The sequence below is a fragment of the Protomyctophum parallelum genome (assembly GCF_964188405.1).
Source record: "Protomyctophum parallelum genome assembly, chromosome: 19".
In the NCBI taxonomy this organism is placed as follows: Eukaryota; Metazoa; Chordata; class Actinopteri; order Myctophiformes; family Myctophidae; genus Protomyctophum; species Protomyctophum parallelum.
Genome location: NC_139717.1, coordinates 26,103,017 through 26,126,960, shown reverse-complemented (window position 1 = coordinate 26,126,960; position 23,944 = coordinate 26,103,017). Strand labels below are relative to the sequence as shown.

At 45.4% G+C, this 23,944-nt stretch overlaps 1 protein-coding gene across 4 annotated transcripts in view; it reads left to right on the top strand.

The window, feature by feature from the left end:
• The window catches only part of nrxn3b (neurexin 3b), a gene marked incomplete at its 5' end in the record, with an annotated part of 401,977 nt that overhangs the window by 340,810 nt on the left and 37,223 nt on the right, over positions 1-23,944 (top strand). For 2 of the 4 annotated variants that reach the window (XM_083790733.1, XM_083790731.1), the window contains 3 exons: positions 8,635-8,806; positions 19,009-19,098; positions 20,905-21,215. In XM_083790733.1, the coding sequence (XP_083646859.1) occupies positions 8,635-8,806; positions 19,009-19,098; positions 20,905-21,215 (573 nt within the window). The remainder of the gene's footprint in view (positions 1-8,634; positions 8,807-19,008; positions 19,099-20,904; positions 21,216-23,944) is intronic. The other 2 variants (XM_083790730.1, XM_083790732.1) reach the window with 1 other exon arrangement.

Here is a 23,944-nt window from a genome sequence, read left to right as displayed (position 1 = left end):
TTTTTGAAAGATCGTGAAAATGTGGTGCAAATCAAAGTGAATGTTTTTAGCTCAGGCCTAAATGGGTTAAAAATGCAGTGCCCTCTTACTATTCTCAAGACTTGGTGCTCAAAGGCTAAAGCCGCTCCTGGCACTCCTGGGCATTAACCAACTGGCTAATGGACCCGCCCGCATTACCCAGGCAATTACCTACAGTAATGCTAAAGAAAAAGCAAACGGAGGCCATTTTGTTCCTGTCCTTTTGATGAAGTTGTTCCTGGCTCTCTCAGGTGTGAAAAATTGCCTGGATGGAGGATGAGGCCTCTGGGCTCTTTGAGGTGCGATCAATATTTCAAAAGCATGCATGGCAAGGCTTTTGTGCGCACCATAGCCTCCCACGTCGGAGGCCCTCAACCACTCTGCTGCCGATTATGAATGTTTAAATGAACGTTTCGATGAATTAATGATTAATGGGAATTCACAGCTTTCAGGGGAATGTTTATTGGAATGGTGCATTAAGGTGCACCATGCAGGAGCCTCCGTCAAGTCATTTCAATCCCCTTGACAAAATGTAACACTCGGCATGTCTCACCCTTTCCTCTCCTAATGCTTAGAAAATTGCTTGGGGAGAGAGTATGTTTTGCACTCTGTCCGTGTGTGTGTGTGAGTCCGTGTGGATCCGTCAGTCTGTCTGTGTACAGCTAATCTCTGGCACCGTTAACCCGGTCGATGCCAGATTTTGCACACCCACTCCCTGGATGCCAACGATGAATCTCTGCCCAAAATTTCCAGAACGGCCTGTTATACCGTTACACACTATCTCTATAGTCTATATGAGTTCAAGACAGATCTGTCCGATATTTCATATTCCATCCTAATTGGCTAACATTTGCTTTCAAAGTTTACAGGATTGGCCCGTCCTGAACAAAAAGCCTGTTATAGCGCCACCAACAGTTGGATTTTTGCAAAACATTTTTTTTTAACAAAATGCCTCAAATCATCCAATTGCCATCCAAGGCGTAAGAAGAAATGGCATCCTTTTCACTTTGGCCTATTATAGCGCCACCAGGAGGCCACAACCTGACCTGCCCTGGTGGAGACCTGTGCCCCGAGGGGCACTTTATCTAGTTGTAATTATTTTTCTTTCTTTTTTTTGGTATGGCGTGATCTCCAAGAGACTATAGCTGTCTATAAGAAGGTCTGTGTGTCTCTGTGTCTATCCGGAGCTCATCTCGCAAGCCGCTGGACCGATTAACATCATAATCATTTATTTAATCTCTGTGTTTGTCCTCGGAGGGAACTGCCAAAACCATTAATCACCTTATAATGCTATAAATGGTTTAACAAACCACTTGGCCCTCCCACAAACGCTAAGCCCAACTACCAAGTAATTTCATCCTGCTGGAGGTGGTGAGTATAACTTACACCAAGGTATTTTGGATAAACATTACGTTTAAGAATGATTAGCACAGTGATTGCTTCTGCTTCTTTGATCAGACCTACAGAGATGCAAATTAGACGTATAGACCGTCCATCTTGTAAATTGAGAATACGGGATAGAATATTAGCATAGTCTAAGTTAATCAAGCGTTTGGTACATCATGTTCGAGGATTTCACTGAAGGGGTTATTCGCGCAATTTCAGGAATGTAGTAAAAGCCTTATTTGAATCCAGATACTTTCATTTCTACTTCCAGCTTTTGGCCCATTTAATTATTTGACAATCAGATGCACAAATTAATGACTCCTGTGGCTGTAGAATATCTCATAATTTGCACAAACCTGTGGAAGGTAAGGAGGTTTGCCGGTTCCATCCCTGGCTCCTACTGGCTTTGTGAGGAAGTGTCCTTGAGCAAGACACTGGATTTGGTAGGAACCTTGTATGGTTGCCTCCACCATTGTGTGTGAATGGGTGCAGATTAACTCACATTGTGCTTTGGATAAAAGGCACTATAGAAACGCAGACCTTAACCACAGGTTAAGGGCCCTATTCTAGGGCAAACTAATAATATTAATAATAATAAAACTTTATTTGTATAGCACCTTTCATGACATGAAATGCAGCTCAAAGTGCTTTACAGAACAATGGAGAATAAAAGAAAAGCAAGGCAACGACAGTAATGCAATACAGTGAGGACATGAATAACAAAAACTAAAATAAAAACTAAAAGATCAATTAAAAGCAATGTTGTAGAAGTGGGTCTTGAGCTGAGCTTTAAAAATGTCTACAGAGGCTGCCTGACGAAGGTACAGAGGGAGCTTGTTCCATGCCGACGGCCCGTAGAAGCAAAAAGCTGCTTCCCCGTATTTTTTAGTTGCCATTTTTTTAGGCAAAGCGAGCAGGCCAGCAGTGGAAGACCTTAGCGGGCGGTTTGGGACATATTTAGGCAGGCAGTCATGTAGGTAGGAAGGTGCGAGACCATTGAGAGCTTTATAGACAAGTAAAATAATTTTTAAATCAATCCTAAAAAATCTTGGTAACATGATTAATGTGTGAATTAAAATTCAATTCGGAATCGATAGTAACCCCCAGGTTCTTTACTGTACTGTTACTTTCTACAGTCAGGTTGCCAAGTCTGCTTAATATTGATTGTTTCTGCTCACTAGAACCGATTATGAGAACTTCTGTCTTATCCTCATTTAGCTTGAGAAAGTTCTCACTCATCCAACATTTGATGCTAGACAGACAGGTAAGCAGTGGGTCTAAAGCACAGGGATCATCTGGAGCCACAGAAAGATATAATTGGGTATCATCAGCATAGAAATGAAAATTGACTCCGTGATTGGCAATGAGTTCGCCCAATGGCAGTATGTACAAGGAGAAAAGCAGAGGGCCAAGAATCGAGCCCTGTGGAATACCAGAACTGATGTCGTGTTTGTCTGAGTCAAACTCGGCTAGATTGACAAAGTAACTTCTGTTAGATAGGTAGGAGGAAAAACTAGTATATTCTTTTTAGCAAAGTGTGTTGGTGTGGTTCAAAGAACATAGGGGGCCAAGGAGATAGAGCCCTGGGGAGATACCGGTCAGCAAAGTATATAGGGTTTAAGACACGCTTAACCCCATCTGCGTCTGGCACTATAAGCTTTAGCAAATGTTCGACTTGAGAGATGCTGATGTACATGAGAGCCGACAGCTACAAATCACTGCACCATCCCTGAGTTATATCTGTCAATTACTGACAATAAATAGGCCTAGGTTGCGATGAAGGCCAGGTGCATCAATCCAGCACATTCCAACGTTGTCCTATAGCTTCTCTCCAGCCTATCGATCCTGCCTCTGCTGCTTCCATGATCCAGTTCTGATGGCTCCAGACCGCAAAAGCTAACTTGGGCGCTGATGTCAGATGAAAGGCGTGGGTGGGGGGGTGGGGCGGTGGGATATGTAACCCAAACTTCCACCGAGGGACGTGTTCAGATTTTTGATATCAGATCTTCCGCTCTCCCTGTTGGGCCTTATAATAACCCATTCTGACCTGAGATCAGATTCTAAAAAATGTCTTCTACATCCTGACAGTTTTCTGAAAAAGCTATGTTTATATGGCAGTCGTTCTTCGATTTTTCAAAAATAGCAGACCTACAAGCTTGTACAAGTACAAGCTTGTAGATCTGCTATTTTTCAATAGCTAAAGTATAACAGAATGCTTGAAACAGCAAAAGGGGTTCCCGCCCAAAATGGGATAATATGGATCCACGGGTCCATCCAGATACAACTAACGTTACTCGCTGTCCCAGATACCAGATATCAACCAACACTAGGTTGCAATGGGATAGCTTGTGTTGGAAAGCGACAAATCCTTACCCCTGCATTGCACTATGCTTGCATCCCCTGAGTCCCCTAAGACATTCTATGACCTTAACTTGCTTCCTGATAAAAAGTTCTGCATTATGTCTCGATACATGCCTCACACTATTCAGTGTGTATTCATGATGTCACACTTACGCATTGGTCTCCCATGGTGGCCACGGTCCTTGAATGAATGAATGAATGAATGAATGAAAAACTTTATTCCGAACATGATAAAATTAGACAAAAAAGTCAAAGAATTAAAATAAGTGCAATATAGAAACAAAAAAATAATATTCCCAAAACATAAAAAACTAAAAAACAAGCCTCACTGGCCGCAAGTATATATATATATTTTTTTTTTTTTACTTTTATATGTTCGGAAAGGAGTAGGGAGAAGTAAAAAACGTATATAACCCTACCCCTTTATAACTTATTTCAGCGTCATCGCTTAACATCAGTACATAAATATCATAAATATCCTTAAAAATAAAGAAAACCAAAATGTGATTTTTATGCACACAGATCTTTTTGAGGTTAAGTCACATGACCACAAGAGTTTGAGGGTGCTTCTACATTACCAGGCAGCATTGATGGCAATCCAAATGGTTCTGCAGTATTATACCGTCAATACGAGCAATTCTGTCGGGTTTTTTCTTCCCTTTCTGCTTCAGTTGGTTTCAGTCAAGCGAGGTAACAATCTACGTTCTCTGGCAGCATGGGTAAAAAGAAACAATCAATTCTTGAGAAAAGTGAATAGTCAACAAATCAACATGGTTAACAACAACCATTCCATTCTAGGTGGCACCAAAAATGTCTTAAAAGTCTGAATCTTTACTTCTTGATACCTGCACCCCCCCTCCTGTTGGCTGTTCCTCCCCGGCCAACCCAGTAGAGCGAATGAACTGATTCCATCGTTCTCGCCTCCACAAAGCAGCCTCGACATGTGCGTATCTATCCAGGTCTGTGGCTTTTTACAGAAAAGGCTATTTGGGAGAGTTGGGGGACGAGGGCATAATTGTGAAGAAAGGCCTTATCCTCCATCCACCGCGCAGCAGCTCCTGTCTCCTATAAGAGGCTGCGGGGGCCATGCACTGCCACTTTAACTGATGCTGTGTGCCGTGGCTCCTCCGCCCGGGGGGCCCCTGTGTGTCGGCGGCATCGATCGGACCCCCCGAATTGGATTGGAGACCGGTCTGATTATAGGTGTCTGTGTGCATCATGTCACGTGAGACCCCCTGGAGCTGCCCGAGATGAGCCCAGGTGTGTTGGCCTGCTCCAGACACCAGAGGAGGAGGGGTGGTTTGTGAGTCACTGTCTGCCATCAGTGTTGGTCACAAAAAAAAGTAAGAACACACGTGCTCTGGCGCGCGTGGACACAAACACGCGCAGCGTTTCCGTGCTGCCAACATACTGTAATCTGTGTTTCGGTAAAGTGGTGCAGAAGCATTGGCGGCGTGTGGTGGGCATCATGCAGTGTGCGTGGGCGTGTGTTTTGACATAAAAAGCACTTTAACACACAACATCGCAGTTAATTGTCACTGTTCCCAATGTAATTTGTTATTGAGTGCAGTGTTTGTGCTGCTTATGTAAGGTCATTGAAACAAAGACACACTGCAACAAGGTTACACTTCGCAACTTTATGGGTGCATCCGTGTCTGCGTGTGTGTGTCTGCGCGCGTGCATGTTTGTGCGTGTCTGCGTGCGTCTCATTGTGCTTATGTTTACGAATGAGTTGTATGCGCACGCGTGCGTGTGTGCACGCGCGTGTTTGAAAGTGATTTTCACTGCATCATTTGTTTACCCCTGGAATAGCAGCCATCATCTTTTCCACTAAGAGAACAATAGCCATTTTTCCCCTTTGCTCGGGAGACAATGAAGTGCCTTCCCGCCTCGCGAGCGACAGGCCAATAAAAAGCGTAATTGGATCTGTCAATCAAACAATGCTGCAGAAAGGGGAGGGGGGCAGGCAGGCGGGTAGGTGGGTGGGTGGGTGGTGGGAGGCGGCAGGGTAGCCGGACACCAAGGGTAGTGCGGGGGAACACACACGCACACACACACCCGCAGTGCCCGGAGGCACAGCATGGCCGCGGGGTGTGCGGCTTGTCGTGTTCCATTGTTTGTTTGTTTGTACCACGGCCAGGGGCTTGACGATCTGTCTTTGTTTGTAGGTATTAGTGGGTCGGTGGTGTGACTTTGATGGGTTCTACACAGGAGAGCCCAGGCTGCCATGCAGGGCTTCTGAAGGTCACAGAGGATGCAGCACGGCCAGCACTGGCTCGTCTCTGTTTGCGTCTCTTGCGCCATTAAACGTCTTGTGATGTCATTAGCGAAACAGAGCAGACAGGAGCCTCTTATTGTATATTTTTTCACGGCACAGTGCACAATATCCCAACATCCCCCTTGTTGTCACATTAAATTATCTGCACATTTGTCTGTGCATGCTTACCGTAGCCAGTCTGCCTGCATACAGTACGTTTCTGTGGGTGTGTGCGTGCATGCATGTACTTGCACATGCAGGCATTTGCATGTGCCTGTGTCGGATCTGCATATGATATGCATGTCTGTGCGCACTCTCGTCTGTGTGCCACTCTAAGTGGCATTTCCATTTTAACGATGACTACTTAAATAAAGAGGGCTTTTACCGCCTCTCCGGCCGAGATGTTAAGTGAGTGCCGAGGCAGTAGTGAGCGCGTGCCTCTGCTTTTAGCAGATGGGTTTCTCTTGTCTCCAGCGTTCCTTTTACCACGGTGAGCCACGCTGGAAGATTGTTACAGAGACGAGTTCCACCGCTGTTCACTGCATTGTGCGCCCGAGCACATTATAATGACATGAAGTCTCTTTTCACGACCAGACAAAAGAGGAGAGACAGAGAGAGAATATTATGTAGAGGAGAGTATTATAAATATAGCCCAGAACCCCAGGCTAGTTATCAGTTAAGAGAACTTACCTGGGGAGCTATGCACAAAAAACACTGCTTGTTTTCGATGAGTGGTGGTTAATTCGACAGTATCCTGCTTTCACGCTGAGCGAGAACTTCTCTCTCCCTCTGTTAACTACCAAACATTACGCTCTGTGCAGCCAATCCACAAAAACACCCACGGCACCTGAACCGACGACTGAAAAACACACAGCAACAAAGACAACTTTCTAATTGAGCGGCGCTTTATGAAGGGAGCGCTGCGTGGTGTTTTCATTCCACATATCCAGGGTGCTCTCTTTAGGCGAGCACACAATTGATACAAGCTGGGTGAACTTCCATTGCCCGCACCCAGCTCCTCTCCGTATGTACCGCCAGTATGCAGTGCAGACAACCTTGACGTACAGTAGGGTCTCAGAGGTGGAAAATACTCATTTTTGTTCTTGTGCATTAAAAACTACAGGGCCAACAACACAGTATTGCACAAACATTGAATGTTGAAAGCTGCACTGTAAGGTTACAGCGAATATCCACCTCCCCCACGTAAACGGCAGCTTATTTTCCCCAATTGCCTGGAGCACCATCTATAAGGTAGCAGCTTATAAAATACTCAATATAACAGTGGGTGGTGGTGGTCTAGCGAAATGCCGTAATCTTCCATATCAGAGCACACTTGTAGGCCGTTAAGTATAGGTTGGAGTTATTAAGTGCTTTCCTATAGCAATTAGGAGGGGCCCTGTGATGTTAAAAACAGATTGGTAAGATTAAGTACAGTGCCCTAATCAGTCTGTGGACCTGGGCAGGCGATACTAAGCGTGGGCTGACATTATCAAAGTCCCATGTTCCAATGTTCCAACAGTCGTCAACGTGCCAGGCATCCTAATTTTGGTTTTGTTATGACAAACTGTCGCTCTGTTCAGAGAGCCTCTAAAGTAGGTAATTACACTGAGAGAATCCCAACGGGGGATTAAAACAAATGGAAAACAAATGGCCTTTGCCTCCTCATTGCGGCTCACTCAAAACGCCGGTCTCCGCTCTGAAACCTGTTCCTTGTAACGCCTACATGTCCCCATGAATGCACAAGCCAAAAAAGATGCTGGCAGATAATGAAAATGAGAGGGGACAGAGGGAGGGGGTGGTTGGCGGTGAGAGGGGACAGAGGGAGGGGGCGGTTGGCGGTGAGAGGGGACAGAGGGAGGGGGCGGTTGGCGGGGGAGGATGAAGCCCGATTTATTTCAATTTGTCTTAGAACGTTGTGGAGCTCCAAAAGTATCTATGCAATATTTTTGGTGAGCGACATCAGCATAAATCAGCGCGTATAATTGTGGGGGTCATATGCTACAGTAGGTATAGACATTGTGTACGGCTCATCTCGGAGGACCAAGCAAAACATATGGCGTCCGATACAGTTAATGTAAGGGCCACGGCAGAGAAGGCATCTGTCCGACCAGCTTTGCAGTGACAGGATTCATTCAGGGTGCATTACTCATCATTACAATCTCCACTGGCAGCCTATTTTCATCACATTACAGCTGAATAATAAAGCATAGCTAGCTAGCATCCGCGGATTCTTTAGGTGGTCTACACCATTAGCCGCATACGGCCGGCCGTGGGTATTCAACCATGCCGTTCTATTCAACCTTTTTTTCCCCGTTTGCGTTTGCCGTTTCATTACTGTTTGACAATAGCAGTCAACAATCTCACTTTTGTCGGCCTCGACAATGCCGGTGGATGCGGAGCTAAGTGTGGCTCCCTGTACGCTTACAGCCGTAGCACTCAGCAGGCTTTCAAAATGGGTTTGCATGGCAAATGGTGCTTTTGTTATTGTGCAATCTAAGCGATAGTAATTGTTTTCGCTAGACTCAATGCATGAGTATGAAATCATGCTCTCGATAACTGCTAGCTTATGTGGTTTTCTTCTGTGTTGTTTTTCCTGTGTGTTCGCCTCACAGGAGCAAGGCAAAGTGGGCGTGACGTTTAACATCGGCACGGTGGATATCGGCGTGCGGGAGGACACCACGCCCATCAACGACGGTAAATACCACCTGGTCCGCTTCACCAGGAACGGAGGCAACGCCACGCTGCAGGTGGACAACTGGCCAATCAACGAGCACTTCCCCACAGGTATGCCCCCTCCTCCTCCCCCCCCCCCACTCTGTGTTATCTGAACATTGCAATTATTAGTCTCTTATTTGACCCATCAGCTGTGACATTTGTTTCAAATTGGGGAAATGGACACCAATGGACATCACCTGCTTTTATGCTGCGGTTGTTGTTGTTTTCTAGCAAAGGGCACGGGGGGAGAAAGTGAGGAGAATGCTGAGGCGATACGCTTGGCTTCCTCCTGTCTGGGATCGTGCCTCGCTTATTATTCCTCAACACAGTCCTGGTTTTTCAAGTACAGACAGATGTTGCCTGTTAACACACTTTGCACGTTGCTCTCCCAGTCCCCACCCACCTACCCACCCTCCTTATTCAGAGGCACTTCTTGCCCAGAATACACAAGAAAAAACACCTCAGAATTGGAACATGGGCTAATAGCCACCCAACCTGGTGCATGCTGTGGTTGTGCACCCCCCCCCCCCCCCCCCCCCCCCCCACACACACACACACACACACACACGACAAGAGCACAAGATGAAGGAGAAATGCTTAATTTGGGGCCCAGACACCTGGCCACTCGCGTGAGAAAGCGGTCCAGTCCATGCAGCAGCTTTTGTCCCTGGCGTGGGGAATTATGGCGAGGCGACGCCGGGCCAGGTGGCTTTCTGGGAGGGATTGAAAGGTAACCAGGGGGTCTGGTTTGGTGGCTCAGTGAGCAGGGGAGGCAGGTGGGAGGGTGGGGGAGAGGGTGGCCTGCTGGCCTGCATCTATCTCTCATGCGTAGGTCAGTGCAAAGCAGCGCAGCGGCTGAATACAAATGGGGTCATCAAAGGCAGCTCGGCTCCATTTGGAGACTCCGGCACTCCCCTCATTTGGAACCAAGATGTGCTCTGTCTCTGTCTCTGTCTCTGTCTCTGTCTCTGTCTCTGTCTCTGTCTCTGTCTCTGTCTCTGTCTCTGTCTCTGTCTCTGTCTCTCTCTGTCTCTGTCTCTCTCTGTCTCTCTCTCTCTCTCTCTGTCTCTCTCTATCTGTCTCTCTCTGTGTGTGTGTGTGTGTGTGTGTGTGTGTGTGTGTGTGTGTGTGTGTGTGTGTGTGTGTGTGTGTGTGTGTGTGTGTGTGTGTGTGTGTGTTATAGAGAAAGTAAAAGATGAGTGTTATATATTTTTATTTCATTTGCTGCTTTCTTTCGTTTTAGTGATTTTAGCTTTTTGACAGGGGGGCGGGGGCAATTTCATTATTAATAAAGTCCTTCTAGACCCCAGGAAATGTCCTCTGGCCACAAAAGATCACGGGATCTACTGAATGTGAAGGTACTGTATGCTCCCATACTGTGTGTTGTAGGCTCAATATGTCACTTTGTCACCTCCCTCGTCACATTCAGTAGATCCCATGATCCTTTGTGGCCAGATGTAATTTTTTGGGGTCTAGGACTATAGTAAATAATGAAAAGTAAATCACCATCATTTTTGGTAGAAAAAACTAAAAAATATTTAGCCCCATGTTCGAATGCCCCCGCTCCCCCTGTCAAAAAGTTTGCTAAAACGAAAGAAAGTAGCAATTAAAAATAATAATACTCATATTTTACTTTCTCTATATAACAACCTAAAACATGAACCTTGGAAACCTTGGAGAAAGTTTTCCCTTGTTTTAGTTTTTCGTTTTTGCATAACCAGGTCTGAGGTCTGGTCCCAAGCCATACAGTGTAAACATATTGAAGAACAGCTGCAGAATGGGAGTCGATGCGAGGAAAGGATTTTGAGAGGAGAATGGAGGAGAAAATAAGAACAATTTAGGTTTGAATTCGAATAGGATGTTCTAGCTATGGCAGGCTCGACTTTCTTGTGTTGCCATACGGTATACCTTAGAAGGAATGTACTCAGCAAAACGAGGTTACTTTCTTAACCTAACCAGTGTCTCACACACTCTCTGGCCAAAACACTGAAGCCTGAAAGATTACGTGGGTTCAAATTGAAAGAAAATGACGACGCTAACCTTAGTAGCATCCTTTATAGCAAGTCCTTCATTCAAAGATCTCATTTTGGTGTTTTAACTAAGCATTATGTTATACTTTAGCTATTGAAAAATAGCAGATCTACAAGCTCATAGCGTGCCACCGAGTGGCGCGCTACGAGCTTGTAGGTCTGCTATTTTTGAAAAATCGTAAAAATGCGGCACAAATCTTTGAATATATATTCTTTCAGATGACTTTTTTTATTTATTTCGATGTCAGGCCTAAATGTTTTATAGGGCATTTACCTCATCACAACGGAACATATTCAGAGGAGCATTGGAGGCCAACGCCGAAGGCTGAGAATGTTTTATTTCTCTTTGTGACACGTGGTTTCAAATTGAAAGAAAACGAAGACCCTATAACCTTGTTGGTAGTATCATTCTGTCTTCATAACAACTCCATTCAAAAAGCTCAGCAGTGTATTGGCCAAGTACCCATGCTATGTCCCAGTGTAACCTGGAACATACTATAGCATTGTGCTCCAGTCCAGTGTATACAGTCCTGTCCTCCAACACGGTAAAATAAGATTTATTTTTCTGTGTATAGATTCAACTGCATGTACAACACACACACACAAAGATGGCTGTTATTCAGTGGTTATTTGGGCTGCTTTAGTTGCTATACTGTAGCACCACTTCCTATAAAGAATTGCCATTGTTATTGAGAGGCTATCTACTCGTTCATCAGTTTAGCTTCGTCACCTCTATAGCACCATATGACAAAGGCGATATATATGTAGCACATTGATAGGTGCTATATAGCACCAACAGAGAACCAATGGTTTATTTTTGAGGGGTGCCAGCCCCTCCAATGCATGGCTTTTGAAGATTACGTCATATGGCAGCCAAGTCTATAGGATTTTAAGTTTGTTTAGAGCACTTGGCGTAAATCACGAAAATCGTTTGCCAGCCAAGTCTATGGACTTTAATCTTTATTTAGGGCACTAAATGAAGACTTAAGATGTCATGTGACCCATGTGACTCACTTTTTTCATACACACAACTGCCACCCCTAGCTCACATAATCGTATTGATTGCAGAGGAGAGTTTTAGCGTCACACAATGTGCAGCATACATATGCTGCTTTGGGAGGCTTTTTTCAGCTGAGCAAAAGCATTAGGCAGAAGCGCCTGGCGTTTAGGCCCAGCGTTGTGAGACAAGACGAAGGCCTTCATCTCACCAGGCCTGCAGCCATGGCCCCCCCATCGGGAGAGTACTTCTGCCCCCACTGCCCCTGTAAAGACCAGAAGCTTTAATTTGCAATCGAGCTATTTAACCAAATTTAAATATTCTAATTGCCAATCCACGCCATCGTTGAGTGTTTGCTGTCTCAAGCCTCCCGCATGGTCGGTCAATATGCCTGATCAAAGCCTGTTAAAAAAATGATTGGTGATTGGTTGTCAAATTTGGCCTCAGAGTAGCGCCATGCCATAAAGAAGCAGAGAGAGAGAGAGAAAGAGAAAGACAGAGATGGATTCATTTTTAGCCTCGGATTCCTTCCAAGGGATCCCGTTGAGGTTTTAGGTTCGTCGCTATGCTGTGCACTCAACGATTGGGGGTGGTTGCATGTGTGCAAGTGTGGGTGTGTGTGTGTGTGGGGGGAGGGGGGGTGCAAGTTTCGAATGATGTGGTAATTTCGCTTTCTCTTCTGCACAGGTAATTTTCAGGACACTCACTGATAGAAATTCAACAATGATTGATTTTTTATCTCCCCCCCTTCCCTCCCCCGCCTTGTAAAGGCGTTGTCATCTCATGAGTAATTACGGGTTAGGGTGCAGACTCATCGACTCCCGGTGCTGGAGGGCCACCACCAGGCTCTCAGGGCCGTTCAATAAACAGTTACCGGATCTGCTCTGCTTTTACCTGATCTCCCCGGCCGTGGGAATATAGGTGAGGAGAAAGGTGGCCTGCATGGCCGATCGCTGTCTGTCAAAGAAAGGGCCCGCTTGCAAAATAGCACCCCTATAGCCCCCGGGCCGTGGAAATTGGATGCCCTCAACGCTATAGTTGCCCCACCGGTTGACAGGGTGACGTTAGAGGCTGCATGCTTCCCTGACATCATGTTGTTCTGACGCGGTGTTCGCGAGGTACTAAATATTCAATGACAAAAAGAGGTTGCGCATCAGCGATGGTTTTCAGTGGAGTGCTAAACCAGTATACATCAAAAACCAAAAATGTAGCACATCCAAAACTTCAATAAATGGTGGACAAAGTACTCACTCATTTCCATCTCTTTATTGGCACACGGCAAAAAGTTACGCTTAGCATGTTTCAGCTATGAGCCTTTGTCAGAGCAGGCTTGATATGGTTGTGATGATGATTTGTTATTGTAATAGCTTTTTTATACAGTAGTTTTCAAAAGCAGAAGATCTGTTTTTGTAAGTTTTGAAAAACATATCACAATATTACGATATCCAAAATCCCAGACAATATCTATAGTCTCATTTCACAATTCCAGAAAGACAAGAGGAGGGCTTTACTTGTAAATACCAAGCCGTGTCTATAATTATATATCATAATTATATGTAAATGTTGTGACAAGTCACAGATGCACTGGGAAATCAAACGCTGGTGTTTCTGTGTTACACATATTTATTCTCTCAAGGTATGTGTGTGTGCGTGCGTGCGTGTATGCATGCGTGCACCGGCAAAAATCCAAATTACCCATATGGCTTTTCTTTTGTTTAGGGGAGCCGGATTTCAATGAATTCAAACTAAATCTATTTGTATGCTCAGTGGTTCTGTATGAATCTAGGCCTATGGTATGATCTGTAGTTCTGTATGAATGTAGGCATATGGTATGATCTGTAGTTCTGTATGAATGTAGGCCTATGTTATGATCTGTATAGTTCTGTATGAATGTAGGCCTATGGTATGATCTGTATAGTTCTGTATGAATGTAGGCCTATGGTATGATCTGTATAGTTCTGTATGAATGTAGGCCTATGGTATGATATGTTGTATATTTTGTGCTTGGGTTTGAATGAAGGAGCTACTGGACCGAGCCAGACGGACACTTTGCATTTTACAATTTGTCAGGGCTGGCCAAGGTTCAGACGCTGTCTCGGGTGAATGGCCACAGGCCTCGGGGAAAGCTGCGTGCGTGCGTGCGTGCGTGTTGGGAGGAATACTCATAGCTAGTGTGCCTTTGTGCTTGTATTGCGTATAGTGAGTACACACCTGCCCACTTGGCACGCTCCACTGCACACCACAGTGATGTCAACATTGTCACTACAGGTAAAGGCCACATTGGGCAGCGGCCCTTTCAAGAGGCCTTTAGCCGTCTGTTCTGTTAGCCACTTTCAACCATGCAAAAAGGAAAATAAAAAATAGCACACGTAGAAGCTTGCTGTTATTGGTATTTTTGAAATGGTCAGGTTGGTTGAGAAAAGAAAAACCCACAAAGACAAAGCTCTTCCTCAAGAGTGAGAAAAGGTTCTGCACAAATGAGTGGCCGTTCTCATCTCTCCGCTGCTCTCACGACAGAAAAGCTGAGCTTCTGGTTCCAGTTTATGCTTCGAATGCCACAAAACGTCCAGAACCCACATCATAAATGATGAATCTACACTCCAGCATTGTGAGAGAGATTGCGAGGGTATGGGAGGGTAATGAAAGAGAGGGGGAAAGGGGGGAAAGGGGAGAAGGTGGGGGTGAATAAAAGGGGGCTGTGAGGAAAACCACTGACAGAGAGATACCAGAGAGACATTTAATCGACCGGATGAGAGAGATAGAAGGACAAGAGGATGAAGAGGGAGAAAAAAACAGAGGCTGGTATTAAGATTGGCGTTTGGTTTGGAGAGCCCAGACCGTCACGAATACAGACGGAGGGGGAAAAAAAGAGAGTGGGTATTGGCAGCAGAGAGAAAAGGAGATGGACAAAGCCATGCTTGTGATTGTAGGTGAAGAGGTCTGACGAAGCAGACGAGAGAGAGAGGTGGGGATGAAATGGTGGAGTAAGGAGAGATGGAGAGAGATGAGCAACGAAATGGATCACTTGAGAAACGGAGAGAGGGAGTAAGGGAAGGAATAAAGAACAAGATTATTTTCAATTACCGGTAACACAATTGAAATACAAATTGTGGGATTCAGTGCACTGCTTAAGAGCACTTTCACGGCATGTGTAGGCACTTTAAAGTCTGTTTGTACTGGGGGACCGAACCGGTGACATCTTCAGTCACTGACGGTCTGCCACGACGTCGAGGCCAACCTACCAGAGAGAGAGAGAGAGAGACAGACAGATGAAAGTGGGGAGTAGATTGGAAAAGGGGTGGGCGGTACGAGATGCTCATCATAACCCAGCGCTGCAGCTCCGCATGTGGAATGATGTCTTTGGACAGAACTGCGGCATATCAAATGTACCCATCATCCCTCGAATGGAGAGCATGCCAGGAGCCTGTCACGGTAGCCATTTTCACAGTTCCGATTCGTCCCCTCCAGCAAACCCTCTCCCCCCTCCCTCACTTCCCCTCCGACGACAGCACCCCGCTGAGATGTGTGGCTGGCAGGCAGAGTATATAGTGAGCGAGCCCGGCGGTGGAGCGCCGCCGCCGCCGTCGCCAAGCTAGCGTTCTGGTTGAGTGAACAGCTGCCACCGGTGGGGGCACATTCAGACATTGTTTTGGCGGCGATAAAAGAACATAGAGACGCGCGCACATTAAAGATGACACTGATGCAAACGGTAGACGCACAGTCGTGTAGACACACAAAGGCATGCAAAGCCCTGCACGCAGACACAAATTCAAACTACAATCAGCGTACACAGGCCTTTAAAGATATTTCATGATGCAGTCAGTGGGTTCATCATTACCAGGTTCACTCTCTGTATAATGAGCATATTATTGAACTGAGAAATCGGCCGACGTTGAACATGGAGAAGAAGCGGTTCTTAGAACGCTGTGGTATTTAAAAAAACCCTCATGTCTGAGCATGCCGGCCGATGCCTATTGGTCCAAAAGAGGTCGACGGGTGTCCTGGTGGCGCAATCCAATCCCGCGGGGTGTTTGGCGTCATGTTTAAACCTGCGTGCAGCATGGGACATTCTGGGTATCCACACAGAAGGTCATAGAGCCTCTGTGGATTGGTCACGTGTTGATTTTAGTTTCATGCAGCTATTGTACAGGAATATTCAGGCCGCTGCCATTTTTTTCTCCACAACATTCTAACGCATCATTTATCATCCGTCCTACGGTGGAAATAGTAGCATCAGCGACGTGGTGTTAGCTTTTTGATGTGCTATTTCAGCCACTATTTTGCAGCCTGGGCTCCATATTATTTACAGATGCAGTAAAGTGTCAATGCAATTATGTTGTTTGCCTATAGTTGCACTGCACTCGAGCTGAAGGCACACTGTGCACAGAGGCTCCATCCACAACGGTGGATACATTTTCAGGTTAACAGCGGTTTATTGGCAAGGTCATCCATTCTGCGATCACCTTTTAGAAACGGAATATCAAATCGACACTCCATAGAGATTTTTCTCATTAGCTGGACAATTAGCTTCTGGTGTATTCATTACTGAAGGAGTGGCACCTCATTAATCACCTAGAACAATATAAAAGCTATACCTGAGACTATTCCCCGTGTGAGCAATGCCCGGCAAGCTTATACCTCTACTCTCAGCTTACGACTAGATTTCACCATAAATGGACAAGGCCATACGTCTCGTATTGAGGTTTGCAACCCAAACCAAGCAGTCTCTCAAAAGCCAGACGACGCTGCACAATCGGCAAATGCTACAGAGAGTTTGCAACTTACTGCACCCCACAGAAGTTGCAACAGGAAGAACGTTATGCCATCTGCCATTTCCGATCAAAATGCGTTTAAATAGCTTTTTTTTGTATGTATTTGGGGATTTGCAGATAGACTTAGCCTATTTACCTGACTGCAGACTCCAAATGGAAGTGGGGGCAGGACATCCACTTTACTTTCTTCACAGTACAGACACAAAGACGGAAACATTTGAAAATTGGGTGAACCAATTCGAGAGACTACAAACCAAGCGACATAAATTAAAGTAGGAAAGAAACAAAGTTGAAGTTGAAGTGTGGCATATACGTGTACTTATTCAAGTGTGTGAGTTTGAAGTTGTTTTGGTTTACATACTTTAAAGGCGAGTCCTTGCCAGCCACTTCCATCTACCCCCTGCTGCTTCAAACAGCCACCTTTACTCCCTGACAGGCCCCTGTCCAGGACAGACAGCTTGTCTGGATGCATGCCGCCCCAAACACCCCATGGCATCAAAGAAATGTGCTGTAGCAGATTAACCCGCTGGCACAGTGTGGCATGTCATGGCATTACCCTCCTGCCCTCGCTCAAGTTAGCTCCCCTAGGTTCCCTAACTCCCCTAAAGTACTATGCACCTCACCTCACCTCTCTCTGTCTGTCTGTGTGTGTGTGTGTGTGTGTGTGTGTGTGTGTGTGTGTGTGTGTGTGTGTGTGTGTGTGTGTGTGTGTGTGTGTGTGTGTGTGTGTGTGTGTGTCTCTCTCTCTCTCTCTCTCTCTCTCTCTCTCTGTGTGTTTACTAGACACTTTGAAAACAAGGTGGGAGGTTTTTGCTGAAATAGTGTTTTTAACTTTACAAAGCTCTTTTCAACTCTTTGAGTTGAAAAGAGCTTTGTATAAAGTTAAAAACACAGCCTTAGGCGAAGTCTATGGGAAATCCTTAGGTTGTTGCTAAGTGAGACTATAGGGCGTTCCCCACAAACGTGTAGGAGACAATGAGACATTATAAAGAAAAAATCTATCCTGCACTTGATGGCAGCCAACCTTTAAGGTTAGCTAATTATAGGAAAATGGCAGATACACAAGCTCAGTAGCTCACAACGCATGGCTATTTTTTGCCAAAGTCATTTGGTGTAGAGGGGAAAAAGGAGGGCACCAAGTACAGACCACTGGGGGACCCCGATCAATAAAGTATAGGCCTATAGGGTTTGGGGTTAACCACTTGAGGCCTACTTTGCGGTACGACAAATAATGACAATAGCTGATTTTCGCTTCTTTGGTGTTTTTGAAAATTGTGAAAATGTGGGCAATAATTGTTGAAGATTCGATGGTTGAAATTGGTTAAGGTCCCCTTGTTTTCTCAGTAAAACTCACATTGCTAGAAAGGAAGTGTCATCATCTGTGCCAACAGTGCCATGCATAGGCTAATTTTACACAGACTCCCCTGGTGATGTACAGTACAGTACAGTACAGATCAGTGCACCTCAGCCTTACTGTATGTCTCACGATGCATTCCAAGAGAACACAATAATCTGTGATTTCTCCGCGAAAGCACTATACCACCAGGCTTGTATGCAATATAAATAAACTATCATGACCGGGAATACAGTGTTGTCGTGGCGCGGGCATAAACTAGATCATGTACATTCCTTTTTTTTATTTTTAGAAGTGTCCCATTATCTCTCATTTCCATATATCTGGAGCATATTTGGCCCAGTCTGGGATGATGGGGACTTGGCAGCCAAAAGGCCTCCCACCGTGGCAGTAATGATCTCATCTGTATGCGATGTCCTCTTTCAAATCTGTGTCACCGTGGGACTTCCCTCCCTCCCTGAAGTACTGCAAATTACCTTCATCTAATGCTCCTACCTGCACAACCACAGCATGCCTCTCCCTCTCCTCCAAAGAGACGCTCAAACGGAGGGCTTTCTTGGCCCTTAAAAATGTGAAGAAGGCAGGTGGTGTCCAAGGGGAAAATTAGCGCATATAAATTACCTCCAATTTGCTTCAGGAGGAAAGGCGGTTTAATGCATATCCGCCTTTTTAATCAGTCCATTTCCTCTACCCCCTTGTGTATGTTATGTGATTTTTATGAAATGTATTACCATACACGGATTGAGATGAATTCATTATCTGTATGAAGGTATTGCTAGTTGTTGTTGTTTTGACTAACAATCTATTCTTGCAGGGCTTTTTTGTATATAATGTGTCTAATGTGTGATAACTACTGTATGTATAGTGTGCATTTTTCCATGGATATCAATTATATACTTCTCGTGAAATGTGCCATATAAACACAGTTTAACTTTAAACCTATAACTAAAGCTACACAGAAAAATAATCGTTATAACATTTTTTTCTAAATATGTCTAAACAAGTATTTAAAAAAAAAGAATATTATAAACATTATAAACCACTGTCTAAATGTGACTGATGTGTGTTTCAGTTGCCAACTATCTCAAGCTGTTCATTTAAACTTTTAAACTTTAAAGGCAACAGCGACATTGAGCGCTATCAAATGGCAAATAAGAAAATCCCGTTCAAATATACCCGACCAGTCGAAGATTGGCTTCAGGAGAAAGGTAAACCTTTACCCGATTGTCTATCCTTATTTATTTACTTTCTTCGTGTCATGTCATTGGCTTGTTCCCTCCAACCTCTGAGAATGAAAAAACATCCCTTAAACCCTGTTTTATATAAAAGAAAATAAACAAACAAAAAAAATAATCTTTGTGTTTTTTTCCATGTTTTTTTTCTTTTTCTTTTAACTTGCCATTCCCTTTTTGCCATCATCACGTTTACGTATAAATTTCTGTTGAATCATTGATGGTATCCAGTTAAAGGGACTGGGCTTCGACATGTGTTCCTTAACACGGGATGCAAACATCGCATTAACAACTCGATAATTGGGAGCTAAATGTACTTGTATAAAAGCATGCGGCATGCTGTAACACATTGCTGTTAGTGGAGGATCGAGTATCTCTTGCCTTCATCCTCAGCGTTATAAAATAACAAAGTCATCAGAGAGCTGGAATACTTTCCAAGCGGCAGGTTATTTTCCCTGTTGTGAATTCTCTGATAGTAGTTATCCAGCTCCCACTATAAAGTCCCTTAGTCCCCACCTGCTTGGTGATAGAGAGCTAATTGAAGTCCTGTTTTTGTCTGAAATGCATCCCGGTGAGCGTTGGTTCATCCTGCTCTGAAATGCACCCAAACTGGTGCACGGCACTTAACTGTACTTCCGTCACACAACCAAACCCACTTTTTATTCTGAATTAATCCCCCCCCGCTTGACATAATATCGTTATAAACTGAATTTAAAGGTCATTGCCTATAAACGTCTTAACTTGATTATAAAGTCCCTTTAACAATTGCTAAAACACAAACCAATCTGTGAAACAAAAAAACCCCATTATTGCTGCATGCATGACGCCACGTGCTATTTCATTTTCTGTTTTGTGATATGAAATTCTTGTCCCCTGTCATTTCATGCCCAATGTATGGTAATTTTGTTAATGTGTCAAATATAATGAGCCTGCGGTGTTATGTGTGTGCCTGTATATTATAGAAATTAGATTTCTAATTATGATCCTAGCAGTGCAAGTGTTTTATTTGTGCATTTTTCATTTCATAACTAATGCATGAGAAGCGTGTTGTGACTGTGATATTTAGCTCCTCTGCTAATGGAAATTACTATGACATGCACAGATTGTGTGTTACTCATATTTTATCCCAATATGCCACAGCTTCATACAGTACATATTTATTAATCAGGCCACTGCATGAATATGTCCAGAGAATGTTAAGATGTAAATATGGAGTGTGGTCCAGTTGTATTTTCAAAGGGACTTCTATGTGGACTCCCTTGTAAACATAGCAAGTGTAGGACAGTGTGGCAACAACCTCCAGTGCTGTTTTTAATTTCAATTATTTGGAAGAACAGGCTGTTAATCTTTAATTCTGAAGAGAAAGCATTCGTATTGTATACTGGGTGGCTGCAGCCATTTAACATGCACTGAGAGGCAAAGATATACTCTAGTGGAATTGGTTTGTTTCATTAGCTGTTTCTCTGGAGGTAATTTAAGGCTAAAAACCCACATCGAAAATCCTCTGTTAAATGAAAATTCACTCCAGTTGCTGCACTGGAGTGAATCGTGCTAAGCAATTATTTTGGAATAGAACAGAACCAGCCACACAGTGCAGCATGAAGCATGGGTTACTGTGACTATACTATGCAGAGAATAGAGATGCATTCTGCATTAGTAGTGTGGACGTGTAAACAACGGCTCCGTCTAATGCGGTCATACATCAGACGCCTGTCCCGCCTCAGGTTGACGCCCCCTATTCCCTCCACCCCGTTTCCTCCCTCGTCCCCCCTCTCTCTATAGGCCGCCAGCTGACCATCTTCAACACCCAGGCCACCATCTCCATCGGCGGCAACGACCGGAAGAGGCCCTACCAGGGCCAGCTGTCCGGCCTCTACTACAACGGCCTGAAGGTGCTCAACATGGCGGCCGAGGGCCACGCCAACATCAAGGTGAACGGCAGCGTCCGGCTGGTGGGCGACGTGCCCGTCAGCAGGGGCGCCGCGCGGACCACCACCTCGGTGCCTCCGGAGATGTCCACCACCTTCATCGAAACCACCACCACGCTCTCCACCACCACCACCCGCAAGCAGCGCTCGCCGCCTACCATTCAGGTATGTGGAGGGATGGGGGAGTTTGCATAGTGCGTGCGTGGTTGCGTGTGTGGTTGCGTGCGTGGTTGCGTGTGTGGTTGCGTGGGTGCGTGCGTTAGTACGCTTGGTTAGCTGTGGCATTTTTCAGTGGCGTGGAGCGCTGGAGTGCCACTGTCCCTGCAATGCTGGCCTGCCTCTCTATATCTCTCTCTCTCTCCATCTTCTGCTCTCTCTCCGTCCTGTCTCTGCCCTCCCTCCCTCTCTCTCTCTCTCTATTATATCTCCCTGTCCTCCTTAACTCAAGCCTTTTGTCCAGCACGTCCTGAGCGTGAGCCAATGAATGTCACCCGCGTGCCCAGAAAGTAATCACAGCAAACATTGCTTTGACACGCCCGAGGATGAATTGAACTATTCGTTGTTCATATTAAAGCAATAACTCTCTCTCTCGGGCGGGGGTGAGTATAGGGCTGGAGGGCGGGTCGGAGGATAGGGTGAGATTAGAGACAGACGGGCCGACACCTCTGTTATCGGCCTCTTCACCTCCAAACCAGGCTGTGGCCAAGACAATACAGGTGGCCTGTTATGTCAGCACAAGCCCCTTGAGTGGCGCCATCACCGTAGTTGTAACTGTACTGTACTGTACTGTACTGTACTGTACTGTACTGTACTGTACTGTACTGTACTGTACTGTACTGTACTGTACTGTACTGTACTGTACTGTACTGTACTGTACTGTACTGTTCCAGGGGGTCCCCAGCTAAATGATAGTTTGGAACCAAATGGGCCCTTATGGGTCTGTAACTCTGGGAGTGTACAAATGGAACCATTTTGGACCCTGTATCTCAGAAATAGAAATGCCATTAAATGTAGGTCCTTGAAATTAAAATGGTTGAGAATCACTGCTAGAGCCGTAAAAATGTTCTCTTATGGGGGTCCCTGGCATATCTTTTCAAATGGTGGTCCGTTGGCTAATTAGTATAAATTTGGGTGTCCTTGACCTGAAGAAGTTTGGGAACCTGTACTGTACTGTACTGTACTGTACTGTACTGTACTGTACTGTACTGTACTGTACTGTACTGTACTGTACTGTACTGTACTGTACTGTACTGTACTGTACTGTACTGTACTGTACTGTACTGTACTGATAAGGTCCGGTGACAAGCCGTCGCATCTGAGGCTTTGAATGTCCGGACACTGAGCCCTGCATGTTTTAGGGCGTCCATATCCCTTCTGTCTGCGAGTGCATGCGGCATCGACAGTCTACGACGATGATGTTGACGATGCCGGTGCCAGACCCTCTTCTCAGCCCCCGGTATGCATTACACCGCTGTCTCCGGCACCATCAACAAGGTCACATCGGATAAGATAAATAAATAAAACCCGGGTCATCGTCAGAGAAAATGGCGTTTTGTGTCACAGGCTATTAATATCAAAGGAAGTCAATAAAGCTCTGAGTGGAACGAAAAGAGAGCGTTTCTAACGGGCAGGCTCTCTCCGGTTCAAGGTTAAATGGCGAAGCGATACCTCTCTGCTCAATGGCTAAGATGTGGGTAGGCGGCCCGATGATGTGATTTGGCAACTTGGCAACATCTTTACACACACAAATAAAAAAACCCTCTCTGTTGTACGGCAGACTATAAATTAGGCATCAGTCAGTCCCTTTGTTGTGAAGTTCCAATTTTTCTTTCACAAGTTCCCTGGGCAGCATCCCTGCTTTGATTCACGCCGAGAATGTGTCACAAAGTTTCATTTTCTGAGGGCCTTGGTTTTTACCAGTTCCCTGGTCGGCTGTCAAGTACTTACTGGAGTGAGAGGTGAACAGAGGACCCGTATACCACTACCTGAGGTGAACAGAGAACCTGTATACCACTACCTGCTTGGCAGACGACTTCTCCCTGCTGCTGGGTTGTTTTCATTGGTAAAGTAGTACAGCAAGCAAACTTCAATATCTGGAGTGTTTTGCACATTTCTGACTGTATCGCGTTGGGTTCTTGGGCCCGCTGAGAACTTTTGGCTCGTGGTTTGGCTCGTGTTTCTGTGTGTGCGTGCGTGCACGTGCGCACGCGTGCGTGTGTGTGTGCGAGTGTGTGTATAGTGTGTGTGTGTGTGTCTCTTCACCTACAGCAGCTATTTCAGTCCAATCTCTCCAGCTCTCAAGCTGCTTCTGCAGGTCTTTCAAGGTGAGGAGTGTTGAGTCCGTTGACATCCCAGAATCAACAAAAATGAGATTGAGTGAGCGCGAGCGAGAAAAAGAGGTGGCGACGGGGTGCGGGGGTTAGATCGAACCAATCTCACGCTTAATTAATGATCGCTCCTCCGAGGATTTACAGACATCACAGACAGATTGCTCTCCTCTCTCTCATTCCTTTTTTCTCTCTCGCCCCTCTGTAACTATCCGTCTATTGCTATCTGTTGGGCTGGCTTCTCCTTTTCTATCTCTCTCACGGCTTTCTTCTTTGATCTCTTTCTATTTCGCCCTCTGCCCTTCTCTTGTTCCCTTCGTCTCTCACCACTGCTTCCCCCCAATCCCCCCCACCACACACACACACACACACACACACACACACACACACACACACACACACACACACACACACACACACACACACAATATCCGTGAGGTCGCATGCAGTGTTAAGCCTGGGATGGTGTGAGAACTAGGGAGGTGCTGGCAGAGAGGGGTGCACTAGCTCTCCTCAGTTGAACCCAAAGGCGATGCCTTTGAGCAGGCCGTTCATTGCCTGAGGTCT